We start from the raw sequence: 12,697 nt of genomic DNA, 5'->3' as shown, positions 1-12,697 counted from the left end.
TTACTCTTTAAAAAATCCAGTTCATTTTATTTTTATCAGAATGAACCAATGTTGCATTGTAGTTTGCAATAAGTTTACTGCTTTAACAATTTTTTTAAAAAATACATATTGTTAAAGTGCAGATTAATTTTGAATGACAAATTAGCATTAGTAGGATGGTTATCTTTGTTGACCAAACTAAAGTTTTAAAAGAGTATATTTTCTGAAGGAGGATTCTAAGTCTGGGAAGATGGCAAATGATTTACTACTTCTTTAAAAATGAGTCTTGTTAACTGTCCTGGCATCATCAACCCAACAATATTTTAGTCTTTCAGGAACCAGAATATAGGACAATATTACATACTAGTCAGTCAGTCAGTGAGGGGAGGAGGTAATAAGTGCAGTTACCGGCAATTACACTGAAACCAGTGCCTTATGACCAGAGTGAAGGTAAAAATTACATTTGAAAATGATACAAAAATAAGAAAAACCACTTGCTCAGTAAAAAATATAATCTTCTGTTTCTTCAAAAAATGACAACCTCACAAACACCCAAGGGATTTTAAGACAAACTGAATGAACTATGAATATGACTAAGTTGTACATAACATTACGCTATATAAATGCTTATTTATTCGCCACTTACTGTAATTCATCTGCCACTTTGATGATTAAAGGAGGCTTTATAAAAGTTTAACTATATAATAAATTGCTGTTGGATAAATGACAATTTCTTCTCTTTAAATCAAACTGCTTTTTTAAATAAAAATTTGCAAAATTAAAAGTAGTATTTTTACTTAAATATAAGCCTGTATATGCCAAATGAATATCTATTTGCCAAATGAAAGTAGCTTCAAAATGGTATTTGGTTAACATCCTTGTTATATAGTGGGTAATTGGATCTCCTATCAATTTAAATTATATTGTAAACTTTCAAGGCCTGGTTCAGGAAAACATCCCTCTTTGTACTGTATTTAAGCATGTCCTAAAGTCCATAACTATTCAGGACATTTGAATACATGATTAAGTGATTTCCTGAACTCAGTGCATGGATATTAATTTTAAATTCTTTAAGATGGATTGTGCTACATATTTATATACATATGTCTACAGCACAGAGCTTTAGCATGAACAACGTTGTGCCTTAAATATTCAATTGTGTGTCCCAATGCACATGAACTTTAAATACAATATGGAGAAATACTGTCATTAAATATTCATATTAATATTAAAATTAATTATCTTCACTGCCACTTTGAAATAGGTTTCAACAGTTTCAGAGTGCCATTTTCCCCTGGATCTTTGTATTGTTGTTATGCTTAACTGAATGTAACCCTGGAGTTTGTTTAAAGATCTTCCGGGTAATGATGTCCCATAAAACTTGTTTAACTAGAAACTAAGAAGTGTATTGACTTTAAAGTCAACACTTTTTAGATAGGCTAACAGAATTATCTTCTTCATCGGTTTTATGGCAAGAAAAATACTACTAAACTCAAAAGATGCAGTAGGGAGAAAATATACTGGGGGGCTAGTATACATTCTGCTGTGCCTTTAGGAGAATGCAAATGAAATCCTAAACTCTCAGATGGGCTTAATAGTACATGGTTTATGCAAACTTTCAAGTAAGACCAATGTTATTATATGCATTGCCCGTCAATAGAGAAAAAACTATGGAGAAGGTGGGCCCAGTGTCACTGCTCCATTTGGCAAAGTCAGGTTCTATTGTTGGAAAAACTGAATAAAGAAAGGGGAGATCAAAATAGAATAATTTCTTCTGGAAATAATGCTTTCATTTGCTACATTATCCTGACATTTCTGTTACAAGGGACTCTCACAAACCCTCCCTGCCCCCACAATCCCAAATATAAATGAACAGATAACATACGAAGCTGATCTCAAGTTTTGCTTGGGCGTAATTATTCCAAACTCCCCCCGCATCACAAAAAGATGCCCAGTAAGTCTTTTTGCATGAATGTACGTGCATCTTGCTACATTATATGTACAAGTACAATTATTGAGCCCTTCCATGACAAATATCAATAGGAATACAAATATAAGTTGCCTAACATTTTATGAACAAACTTTTGCTGCCCTCAAAAAACAAATAGTTCTTTTCTTCCTCTTGTACTTTGGTTGATCAGAAAAGGAAGATAACGTTCCAAACATTTCCTTCTGCTTTGTAATGCTGAATTCACTGTACAAGGAATTTGAAACTATGTATGCAGGAAAAATTGAATCAGGTCAAACTGTTCAAAAATAAACCCTTTTAGAGTACAGAAATCAGCAAGAAAAATTGCCTTAATATCAATATTCTTACCAGCTAATAGTGATATTTCCTAGGTGTTGATACTGGTTTCATAAAGTACCCAATTCAGTGCTTGTTGTACTCAAGAAACACACACCAGATTATTGTAATGTGTTTCAACTCATGCAAAAACAACAGACAGTGGGCAAAATTAATCCCTGATATCAATGGAGATACCCAAGGGATGAATCTGTTCCCGTCTGTCTGATATCTAGTCAGTTCTCCAAGTATCTTCCTAGCTTTTAATGTCAGTAAATAAACAGTGAAAGTGCTTAATGTGCAAGGCTAATAGTGATGATCGCACTTTCACTGTTTTTTTAAAAAAACCTTAAAAACAAACATGAAGGCATATATAAAATACACTTGATTCATGTAACAGATAGAATATAAACCATATGACAAGAAAAATTATTGCAAAATAGATGAGGATGTTCAATTTTTCACTACCAAGTTGTAAAATCAAGTCTCCTCTAGATCTTCTGAAGATAAGATACTAGCTTTCGCTGTTCGATGCTGCAGAGGTTATTTTCACATACTGGTTGAAAATGGTCTCAAAAGCTTCATCTCTGTGTACCATGGCACCAAACACTAATGGCTACAGGACAAAAAACAAACAAAAACATCAAACCAAATTATAGGCTACAGGAAATCAGAAAATTTCCTGAAGTCTTTAGACAAGTCTGACCAGGTTCTTTCAAATTAACACCCTTCTCCGCCCTTCCTTTTTAACAAGCCTTTATTAGAGTTTTAGGTTTTTTTGGTCCAGTGAAACATGAACAGGATCTGAATGGAAGTTAGAAGGGGCTTTTTCCTAAAAGTCTAAGAATCCGTTCAGTGTTCAATTCCTAAGAAAACCTCCCCCAGATATTTCATTTCCATTTACCATTTTCCTCTGATAGTGCACTAAATCACAACTATCATTTGCAGAGAATGTTCATAGGTATTCTATACCAATTGTCCTATTTCACTTTCCAACTGCTTGGGACCTATAAAGCCTTCTTGATAACCAGAGACAGAGCTCTTTTAAAGTAGTCTTATGATTTCTAAAATGGCACAGTGGCACTGAGTTTCAGGTCACTGGATTTCCAATTTAGACTTCCTGAGTAATTAGTTGTCTATTAAAATTATCTTTAAAAAAAATAATTTTCAAATGCATGCCCAGGCATGGTGTAGAAGGATCAGCACACTAACTAGCATATGAATCAGAAGAAACCTCTTTGCAAACTATTAGTTTGATTAGTTATCAAGGTTCAATAATATTTCCCGGCTTATTAGAATGGCTTTTTGTAAACCTGAAATGCTTATTAAACAACATAACCCTCATCAATTTTTAGTTCATAGGTTCTTGGAAAAGTCACATGACTGAAGCTGGAAAACTTGGTAGATTTCAGCCACACTTTGGAGGACCTGTCAAAAATCACATTGGCCTTCAAAATACCCCAATTATATTACTCTTTGAGTGCATTGTGGACACCATTACCCCAAGGCACTACATACAGAGAATGTGGCCTCCAGCTTCTAACATGTTTGTAGCAGTGTTACTAACAGCTCCTATGATTGCCATGAAGAAGGTTGGTAAGAAAATGGTCAATTTAAGTTTGGCGTAAGAGAGCTGTGGGTACCACAGGTGAGGGGATGAAGTAAATCCATTTTAAAACAGAGTTGTTTGATTCCACTTGAATGAACCAAGTCAGACAAGGTCAACGATACTATATAATAGATACACTCAGCTTCCAAAATATATTAAACTAAATAAAACAGAGTGAGAGCAAAAATTTTAAACATACACACACACACACACAGCCCCCTGTCACAAGCTATAAAGAAATGGAGGGCATTTATGTTGCTTTTAAAACAGAATAGGAACCCTGAGCACATGAGGGTGCAGTGCAGCAATACAGATAGAACTGGCTACTTACTTTTTGTGTAGATGGTGTTGATACTGAAATACCCATCCCTGACCCTGGGAGAACAGAGAGCACTTTGTACTACAAAAAACAAACAAAGATATTTTACAGGCTGAACAATTACAAATGGGCATGAAAGAGAATGTGATGTAACCCATCTACTGTGGATCCTCCCACCCACCCCTGAAGCTTGCCTAAAAGCTGCCTACTTATAGTGTTTAAAGTGTCAGACATGGCATTTAAAAAGACAACTGCAAAGATTATTTTCCAAATGAAATAGAATTCACAAACTGATACTATGAAGGTGAAATATAGATAAGTGACAATTCAGAGGTACAGTGGCAGGAATCAGCTTCCTATTGGGCTAAAGAATCCTCATCATGCAAAAGCAGTACACCGAAAATCCAATAAACTATGTACTGTATGCTGCCTTTCATAAGTACTGTAGCAAGAGTGGACCACTTGAATAGAAACCAAAGGCAAGCAAAAGGAAGTGCCAGAAATACTATTCAAGAATGTAAGTTTCTGCTGGGGCATGTCTTTTTGTGGGATTGTTCAGTTTTCAGTCTCTTATTTCCTACCACCTAAAGGCCCCACAAGAGATTAAACCATCATTCCTAATGACGAGAGCTGGAGAGCATCTTTGCCACTGTTGGATCAGCATGAAAGAGAGGAGAAGAGAGAGATTACTGATAAAGAAGAAACAGGATTTAAGGCAGTATTTAAAGTAGAGGAAAATACACAATACTGGAGATAGCTGTGTGTATGAGAGGCTGGACAAAAATTTGAAATCAAGGGGGAGGAGGGTACGGAGCCCCATTCTGGATGGACTGGAGGGGGTGAAGCAAGAAGCAGGATACAGTAATACATAGGACAGGGATTTGGCATGGATCAGGATTTTAAGAGAGCAGGAAAAGGGTAAAAGTTTGGTGACAAAGTAACTATGATGACATACTAAGAGACAGAAGAGAGTCAAACATAACCGAGGCTGAGAGTTTGAGATCGGAAGGGCAGTTCACCTGTCAGTAGCGATAAAGAGGCACCAGGAGGAAAGAATTTCAATTTTGGAGGGACAGTTTGAGAAGGAAGTGAAATGTCACCTGGGTATATCCCACCTAATCAATTCCCTGCCATTTCAGGGGCCACGGGCCTGTCGTGGGGACACCTCAGTCTCTCCTGTACTCTGCCTCTGGTGCACAAAAATTTACTTTCCCAAAGATTGAAATGCTTTAGTTTAACCCAAGTAATGAGGGTCAAAACAGGGGACGGAATTTAATGGTCTGTGATATATAGAAGGTCTGACTAGTTGATCTAATGGTCACTTCTGGCCTTCAATTCCATGAAATCAAATAGGGAAGAATGAGGATTTTAGGAAACTGAACTAGAAGAACCCAGTCACAGTTTCCAACTTAGTTTTATATTATCATCAGTCTTCAATAGGAAAAGACTGGTTTTCAAGGTATCATCAGAAAAGAACCCTAATGTTTGCATTTGAGCTATTGTGAGTTCAAAGCATGCCATATACTTCTGTAAACATCTTCTGCTGGAAGACTCAACTGAGTTGCTTTGCATTATTTCACGTTCATCCCAATTTTGCATTAAGAAAACCCCAATGTTCAGTTAAATAGTTTTATAAATTTGTCACCTTTGCTCAGATGATTGCATATCTACTTGCATTATAAAATCAAAAGCCCCACCACCTGATTCTTAAAGATACACTCCTTGAAAACAAGGTAAAATTAGCAATGGAACAAAAAAAAGTTATCTTCCCATATTACTGTACACTCAACAAAACAAAGACATACCTTCTGAATATCTGTTATCTCCGTTAGTTTAATAACTTTATTTCTCTTAGAAGAGCCAGACTTGGAGCTTTCAAAGCATAAGTAACTGAAGACAAAGGGGGAAAAGTGCTTATTTGGTACAATAATCTGAAAACCCAAACTCTTAAAATTCTGCCTTCTTCCAAAGAGTTTTGAAATTCTCTACATTAAAAACAGCCTTGCAAGAAATTGTGTGAAAAATGTAATTTCCAATTATGATTTTATGTTAAAACAAAAACTTTCATAAACTCCATCAGTTGAACATCTAATTCCACTAAAAGATCAGTAATCTACTGCATGCACAAACATTTCATACTCATATCCTTACAGTGAAAGTCTATGTAATAAGACCAAACATACAAATCTTAAATGACAGCAAAAAGTAGGCCACTCTACTGAAAGTTAAAAAAAACCCACCTCATCCTTATAACCCCCTTCCCTCCCAAGTGAAAACTAATGAAAAGTTGGATTTAGCTGCACACTACTGTAATGCAGAGAAACCTGAAGATATGCTAAAATAAAGCTTGACATTCTAGACATTAGAAGAATTATCACCATCATTAGAGGGCACAGTATACAGATAACCTAGGTTTAGTTCCACTAGATTCTAATACACTGAAGGAATTTCAGTTTAAGATCCCAAACAGCATTAGTAATACCCATTCAGTGTGTGCAGAGAAAACGGCTTTGATTTTGAAACCAAAGCTTAACTTAGGCCTGGTCTACACTAGGAGCTTATATCGAATTTAGCGCCGTTACATCGAATTAACCCTGCACCCGTCCACACCAGGAAGCTACTTAGTTCGAAATAGAGCTCTTTTAAATTAGACTTCTGTAATCCTCGAAAACGAGAGTAGCAGTGCTAAATTCGAAATGGCAATATCGAATTAGGCTAGGTGTGGATGGAAATCGACGGTAATAGCTCCGGGAGCTATCCCACAGTGCACCACTCTGTTGACGCTCTGGACAGCAGTCTGAGCTCGGATGCTCTGACCAGCCACACAGGAAAAGCCCCGGGAAAATTTGAATTCCTTTTCCTGTCTGGCCACTTTGAATCTCATTTTCTGTTTGGACAGCGTGGAGAGCTCAGCAGCACTAGCAACGATGCAGAGCTCTCCAGCAGAGTTGGCCGTGCAATCTAATAGAAAGAGGGCCCCAGCATGGACTGATCGGGAGGTCTTGGATCTCATCGCTGTGTGGGGCGATGAGTCCGTGCTTTCAGAGCTGCGCTCCAAAAGAAGGAATGCAAAGATCTATGAGAAGATCTCTAAAGCCATGGCAGAGAGAGGATACAGCCGGGATGCAACGCAGTGCCGCGTGAAAATCAAGGAGCTGAGACAAGGCTACCAAAAAACCAAAGAGGCAAACCGACGCTCCGGATCCCAGCCCCACACATCACGTTTCTACGAGGCACTGCATTCCATCCTAGGTGCGGCCGCCACCACTACCCCACCAGTGACCGTGGACTCCGAGGATGGGATATTGTCCACGGCCGGTTCCTCCTCGGAAATGTTAGGTGACGGGGAAGATGAGGAAGGAGATGAGGAGGACGAGGCAGTCGACAGCGCTTGCACCGCTGATTTCAACGACAGCCAGGAGCTCTTCATCACCCTTACCGAGATCCCCTACCAACCGTCCACAGCCCTTACCCCGGACACCGAATCAGGGGAAGGATCAAGCAGTGAGTGCTTTAAACATCTAAACATTTCATTTTAACATAAGTGGAATATTTATATTGTTAAGAATGGGCTTTTCAGTCACTCAGTTAAACATAGAAACTTTTATTTATAACAAAACAGGAATAATAACTATATCAGTAATTTGTTGTTCATGATTTAGTTGGCTTAGTAAACTTTTTTCTACTAACTATGTATAGAAAATCAAGTACTGTCCGGATATTCATGATTAGTCCACAACACGGCCCCTCCACTCTGTAGTCCGTTATGCTCAACTTAAAGGAAAAGGCGGTCAATGTGCCCGGGAATGGACAGACAGTCCTCCTGGGATAGCTCCGCATAGCTCTCCTGGAGGTACCGCTCCAGCATGCGCACGAGGTTCAACGGCAGGGCAATCTTGTTTGGTCCCCCGTGGTAGCACACGTTCCCACGCCATGAGTCCATGAGGTAGTCGGGGATCAGTGCGCGGCACAGCATGGCGGCATATGGCCCAGGCCTCTGCATGCATTCACGCAGCATCCTTCCCCTCTCGGTCTCCGAGATCCTCATGAGGGTTATGTCACACATGACGCCCTGCTTTAAATTAGGGAGGGGAATGTTAGTATTTGGACTGCTTTACAGCCACGCGGTGGAGGCGGCAGAGGGGCAGCATACAGGGATCTTTCCCGGGGACAGCCGCGAGGTGGTGGGACAGGGGCAGAGCTCATGCTTCCCTGATTGCTGCCAGCAGAGAGTGGCCTTGCATTCAGTGCGAAAGGAGCCCAGTGCTACTATTACATGTTTAAGCTGCCACAAGTCTACGGCTTACCATGTTTTCCCGCAGCAGAAGTAGAGGTGTCCTGCAACGCTTCTCTGATCGCAACTGCAGGACCCCAGACACATAAGGCGAGGGCCGAAAATTCGACCTTGTCCTGAGTGCGCATGTGAAAGGTGCAGTGCACGGTGTTGTTCACAGAGAAAGACTATGCTCTTTGTTAGCAACTTCATTTATCTGTCTCAGGAATTTACTCCCTTTTTCCCATTCCAACAGACACATCTGCGACTGTCTCCCAACCCAGCCTGGCATCACACTCCCAGAGGCTAGCGCAGATTAGAAGAAGGAAGAGAAAAACTCGTGAAGACATGTTTTATGAACTTATGGAGTGCTCACGAGAGCAGGCAGCCCAGACGACACAGTGGAGGGAGAACTTGTCACAAATGCACAGAGCAGTCATGGAACGGGAGGAGAGGTGGCGCCAGGAGGACCAGCAGGCTACTCAAACCCTGCTTGGACTAATGAGGGAGCAAACGGAGACGCTCCGGCGCCTAGTGGATGTTCTGCAAGACCGGAGGCAGGAGGACAGAGCACTGCTGCTGTCTATCTCTAACCGCCCTCCCCCGCCACCAAGTCCCACACCCCCCTCACCAAAAGTACAAAGAAGGAGGGGCGGCAAGGGCCGTTAAAACTGTCAGTCGGCCACTGCACACTGCTGCAGCAATGGAAGGCTCTCGTTCCAAACTTTGAAAAGTCCTTTCCTACCCATCTCACACTAGCCCATGTCCAAGTTTCCTTCCCCCCCCCCTTTTCATGTGCGGTTCGTAATAAAACATCGGTTTCTGTTAAGTACTGTTTCCGAGAGTGTCTTTTGGAGGGGATTCTGTCTGAAGGGGGGGAAGGGGTTTGTTACTTGGACAGGACAGTCACCTGTAGCAGGCTACAGAGGCGGGGGCAGGTCCAGCATCAGGACACATACACAGCACAGTCACCAGTTACCCTGGTCAGTCTGGGAGGCGGTTTTCTTGTTCTGGGGTGCGAGGGGGTTGATCTGTGACTTTGTGTCGGGGGAGGGCAGTTAGAGATCCTATGCCGCGGTCCTTATCCTGGATCACAGAGCCACGCAGCAGGGGATCTGTTACCCTCCGCCCCCTGCCAGAAAGTCACTTGGCCGACACATACATCCAGTCCCGCCCAGGACTGCTGGCAGGCTGCGTTGAAACAACCAATGCAGCACTGCGGAGCCTGTCATTCCCGGACTTTAGAAGCATCATTTGCATCAAAACAGTAAGCCCGCCCCCCGCCACAGTCTGCGTCCCTGGTTTAAAACATTCCCGCGAAAACAGTAAAAAAGAGAACCTTGTTCATTAACAGAACAGAACAGATTTTATTTGTTGGGAAGGTGGGGAAGGGGGTATGTAACTTGGAAGGATAGTCAACAGTAACTGGGTAAAGAAACGGGGGCAGGTTCAGCATCTGTGTCCACAAAGTAAAAAGTCACTGGAGACCCTGTTCAGTCAGGAACCTGGCTTTCAAAGCCTCCCTGATGCACAGTGCGTCCCGCTGTGATCTTCTAATCGCCCTGCTGTCTGGCTGGACGTAATCAGAAGCCAGGCTATTTGCCTCAACCTCCCACCCCGACATATAGGTCTCCCCCTTGCTCTCACACAAATTGTGGAGCACACAGCAAGCAGCTATCACAATGGGGATATTGGTCTCGCTGAGATCACAGCGAGTGAGTAGGCTTCTCCATCTGCCCTTGAGACGGCCAAAAGCACACTCCACCACCATTCTGCACTTGCTGAGCCGGTAGTTGAGTAGTTCTTTCCCTGAGTCCAGTGCGCCAGTGTAGGGCTTCATGAGCCAGGGCATTAGCGGGTATGCAGGGTCCCCGAGGATGACTGTAGGCATCTCCACATCCCCAACAGTTACTTTGTGGTCCGGGAAGTAAATACCTTCCTGCAGCCGTCTACACAGACCAGAGTTCCTGAACACCCTAGCGTCATGAACCTTGCCAGGCCATCCAACGTAGATATTGGTAAAACGTCCCCGATGGTCCACCAGTGCTTGCAGCACCATGGAAAAGTATCCCTTTCTGTTTATGTACTGGCTGGCCTGGTGGTCCGGTCCCAGGATAGGGATGTGAGTCCCATCTATAGCCCCACCGCAGTTTGGGAATCCCATCTCGGCAAAGCCATCTCTGATGAGCTCAACGTTTCCCAGGGTCACTACCTTAGATAGCAGTAGCTTGACGATTGCCCTGGCTACTTGCATAACAGCAACCCCCACGGTAGACTTGCCCACGCCAAACTGGTTAGCGACGGACCGGTAGCTGTCTGGCGTTGCGAGCTTCCAGAGGGCTATGGCCACTCGCTTCTGGACAGTCAGGGCTGCCCGCATCCGGGTGCCCTTTCGCTTCAGGGCAGGGGACAGCAACTCACACAGTTCGAGGAAAGTTCCCTTCCGCATGCGAAAGTTGCGCAGCCACTGGGATTCATCCCAGACCTGCAGCACTATGCGGTCCCACCATTCCGTGCTGGTTTCACGGGCCCAGAATCGCCGTTCAACAGTATCAACAAGACCCAGTGACAGCGAGATGTCCTGGGCGCTGGGTCTCATGTTCTCAGAGAGGTCGGAGCTAGTGTCCGACTTCATGCCGTCACGGTAGTGCCGTAGCCTCCTCTCATGATTGATCTGCAGCTGCCTCTGGTACAGGTGGAGGAGAAGCTGCGAGGCGTTGAGAACTGCCACAACTGCAGCGATGGTCGCAGCGGGATCCATGCTCGCACTGCTGTGGCGTCCGCGCTGTCAGTAATCAGAAAAGCGCGCGAAATTATTTCCCGCCGGCGCTTTCAGGGAGGGAGGGCTTGAGTGACGGACGGATGACGACAGGCGCCCAAAAGCACCCTCGACACATTTTTTTACCCAGAAGGCATTTGGGGCTCGACCCAGAATTCCAAAGGGCAGGGGGGACTGCGGGAACTGTGGGATAGCTGCCCACAGTGCACCGCTTCCAATGTCGACGCTTGCCCCGTTAGTGTGGACTCACAAAGTCTCACAAAGTCGAATTACTGTCCTTAGTGTGGACACACACATTCGACTTAGTAATATCGATTCCACATAGTCGAATTAACTAAAATCGAAGTACTCTCGTAGTGTAGACAAGGCCTTAGTCAACTGTGTTTTTTGTTTTTAAAGAAGCCACACATTCATTTTTAACAGGGTTTTCACAGCACTCAAAATACACAGCAAAACACAGAACATTTGGTAAATTATAATGAGCTAATGCTCGTACCGCACTTAATAAAAGTAGCTAGTGCTTTACATTTTCATAATTTAGTTGTCCCATTCACTGTAACAAGTGCTAACATACTAAACACTGATGCTATGGTTTGCTCATCTACAAACATTTCAGACACCTAATACATTTGTTAAATCCTACCATGCTCCAATTTCTAACTGTCGTTACCCTATACAGTTTCTCTATAGGTTTAGTATTATGAAAAAAACATTGTATATCCAAATGGCAGGAGACTAGTAGTTAAAAGTTTTTCCTATGGGACTACATTTATATTTGCATTTCTTTGTTTAACTGTATTTACAAAAGAAAATGAGTTCCCAATAAGTTTGTTTGGGGAGGGAGGACAGGGGAACAGTGTACTGCCAAGTGCCAATGACTTACTTTTCTGTAACATAAAGAACCCCATTCCTAATGTAGTCCGTGGGCATCTTCTTGTCTCTGTTAATCAAGCAGCAGCGCCAACCATTTTCACATACTACCAGAAAATACAACACACAAAATCAAATGTGTCAAGGAAAGAGTTTTAGGAAAAGAAAGAAAGATGCAAGTCTTAAAATCAGACAGATGGCTCCCCATCAATTAGACAGTTCTCCTATAAAAAGCAGCATAGCCTGCAAATGATCTTCATGTATGTTGTGGTTGCAAAGCTTTTGCTCTATAGCCAAACATGAAAATATTTGTTTCGAAGAATGAGTTAAATTACTTCCTCTGAGTTGACTAAGCATCTTTTCTCCCCTATCAAATTTGTATTACCACAACAGACAAGCCAGTGTGTGAGCACTGGGTCCTTTCAGAGCATCTTATGGATAAAAGATTACTCTAAACTGGTATAGACGGGAGATCAAGTAAGAGTAGATAATATTATAATACAGTTCATTTCTGAATAATGCTGGGATATGCAGACAGGGGCCCAGACTTCAAATTACATGTCTGACCTATTCTAAAGAGTAAA

The 12,697-nt window shown here is 42.3% G+C and overlaps 1 protein-coding gene across 1 annotated transcript in view; it reads right to left on the bottom strand.

The window, feature by feature from the left end:
- Window positions 1–2,777: 2,777 nt before the first annotated feature.
- Window positions 2,778–12,697, bottom strand: part of GRAMD4 (GRAM domain containing 4) — a 118,481-nt gene continuing 108,561 nt past the window's right edge. Inside the window, exons 16-19 of the mRNA XM_065420855.1 lie at window positions 12,127–12,220; window positions 5,997–6,081; window positions 4,204–4,272; window positions 2,778–2,879 (exon numbers count right to left, since the gene is read on the bottom strand). Coding sequence (XP_065276927.1) covers window positions 2,778–2,879; window positions 4,204–4,272; window positions 5,997–6,081; window positions 12,127–12,220 — 350 coding nt within the window. The remainder of the gene's footprint in view (window positions 2,880–4,203; window positions 4,273–5,996; window positions 6,082–12,126; window positions 12,221–12,697) is intronic.

This window comes from Emys orbicularis, chromosome 1 (genome assembly GCF_028017835.1).
Source record: "Emys orbicularis isolate rEmyOrb1 chromosome 1, rEmyOrb1.hap1, whole genome shotgun sequence".
NCBI classification, from domain to species: Eukaryota; Metazoa; Chordata; order Testudines; family Emydidae; genus Emys; species Emys orbicularis.
The sequence above is the reverse complement of the archived record's forward strand: the minus strand, read 5'-3'. Positions and strand labels throughout refer to the sequence as shown.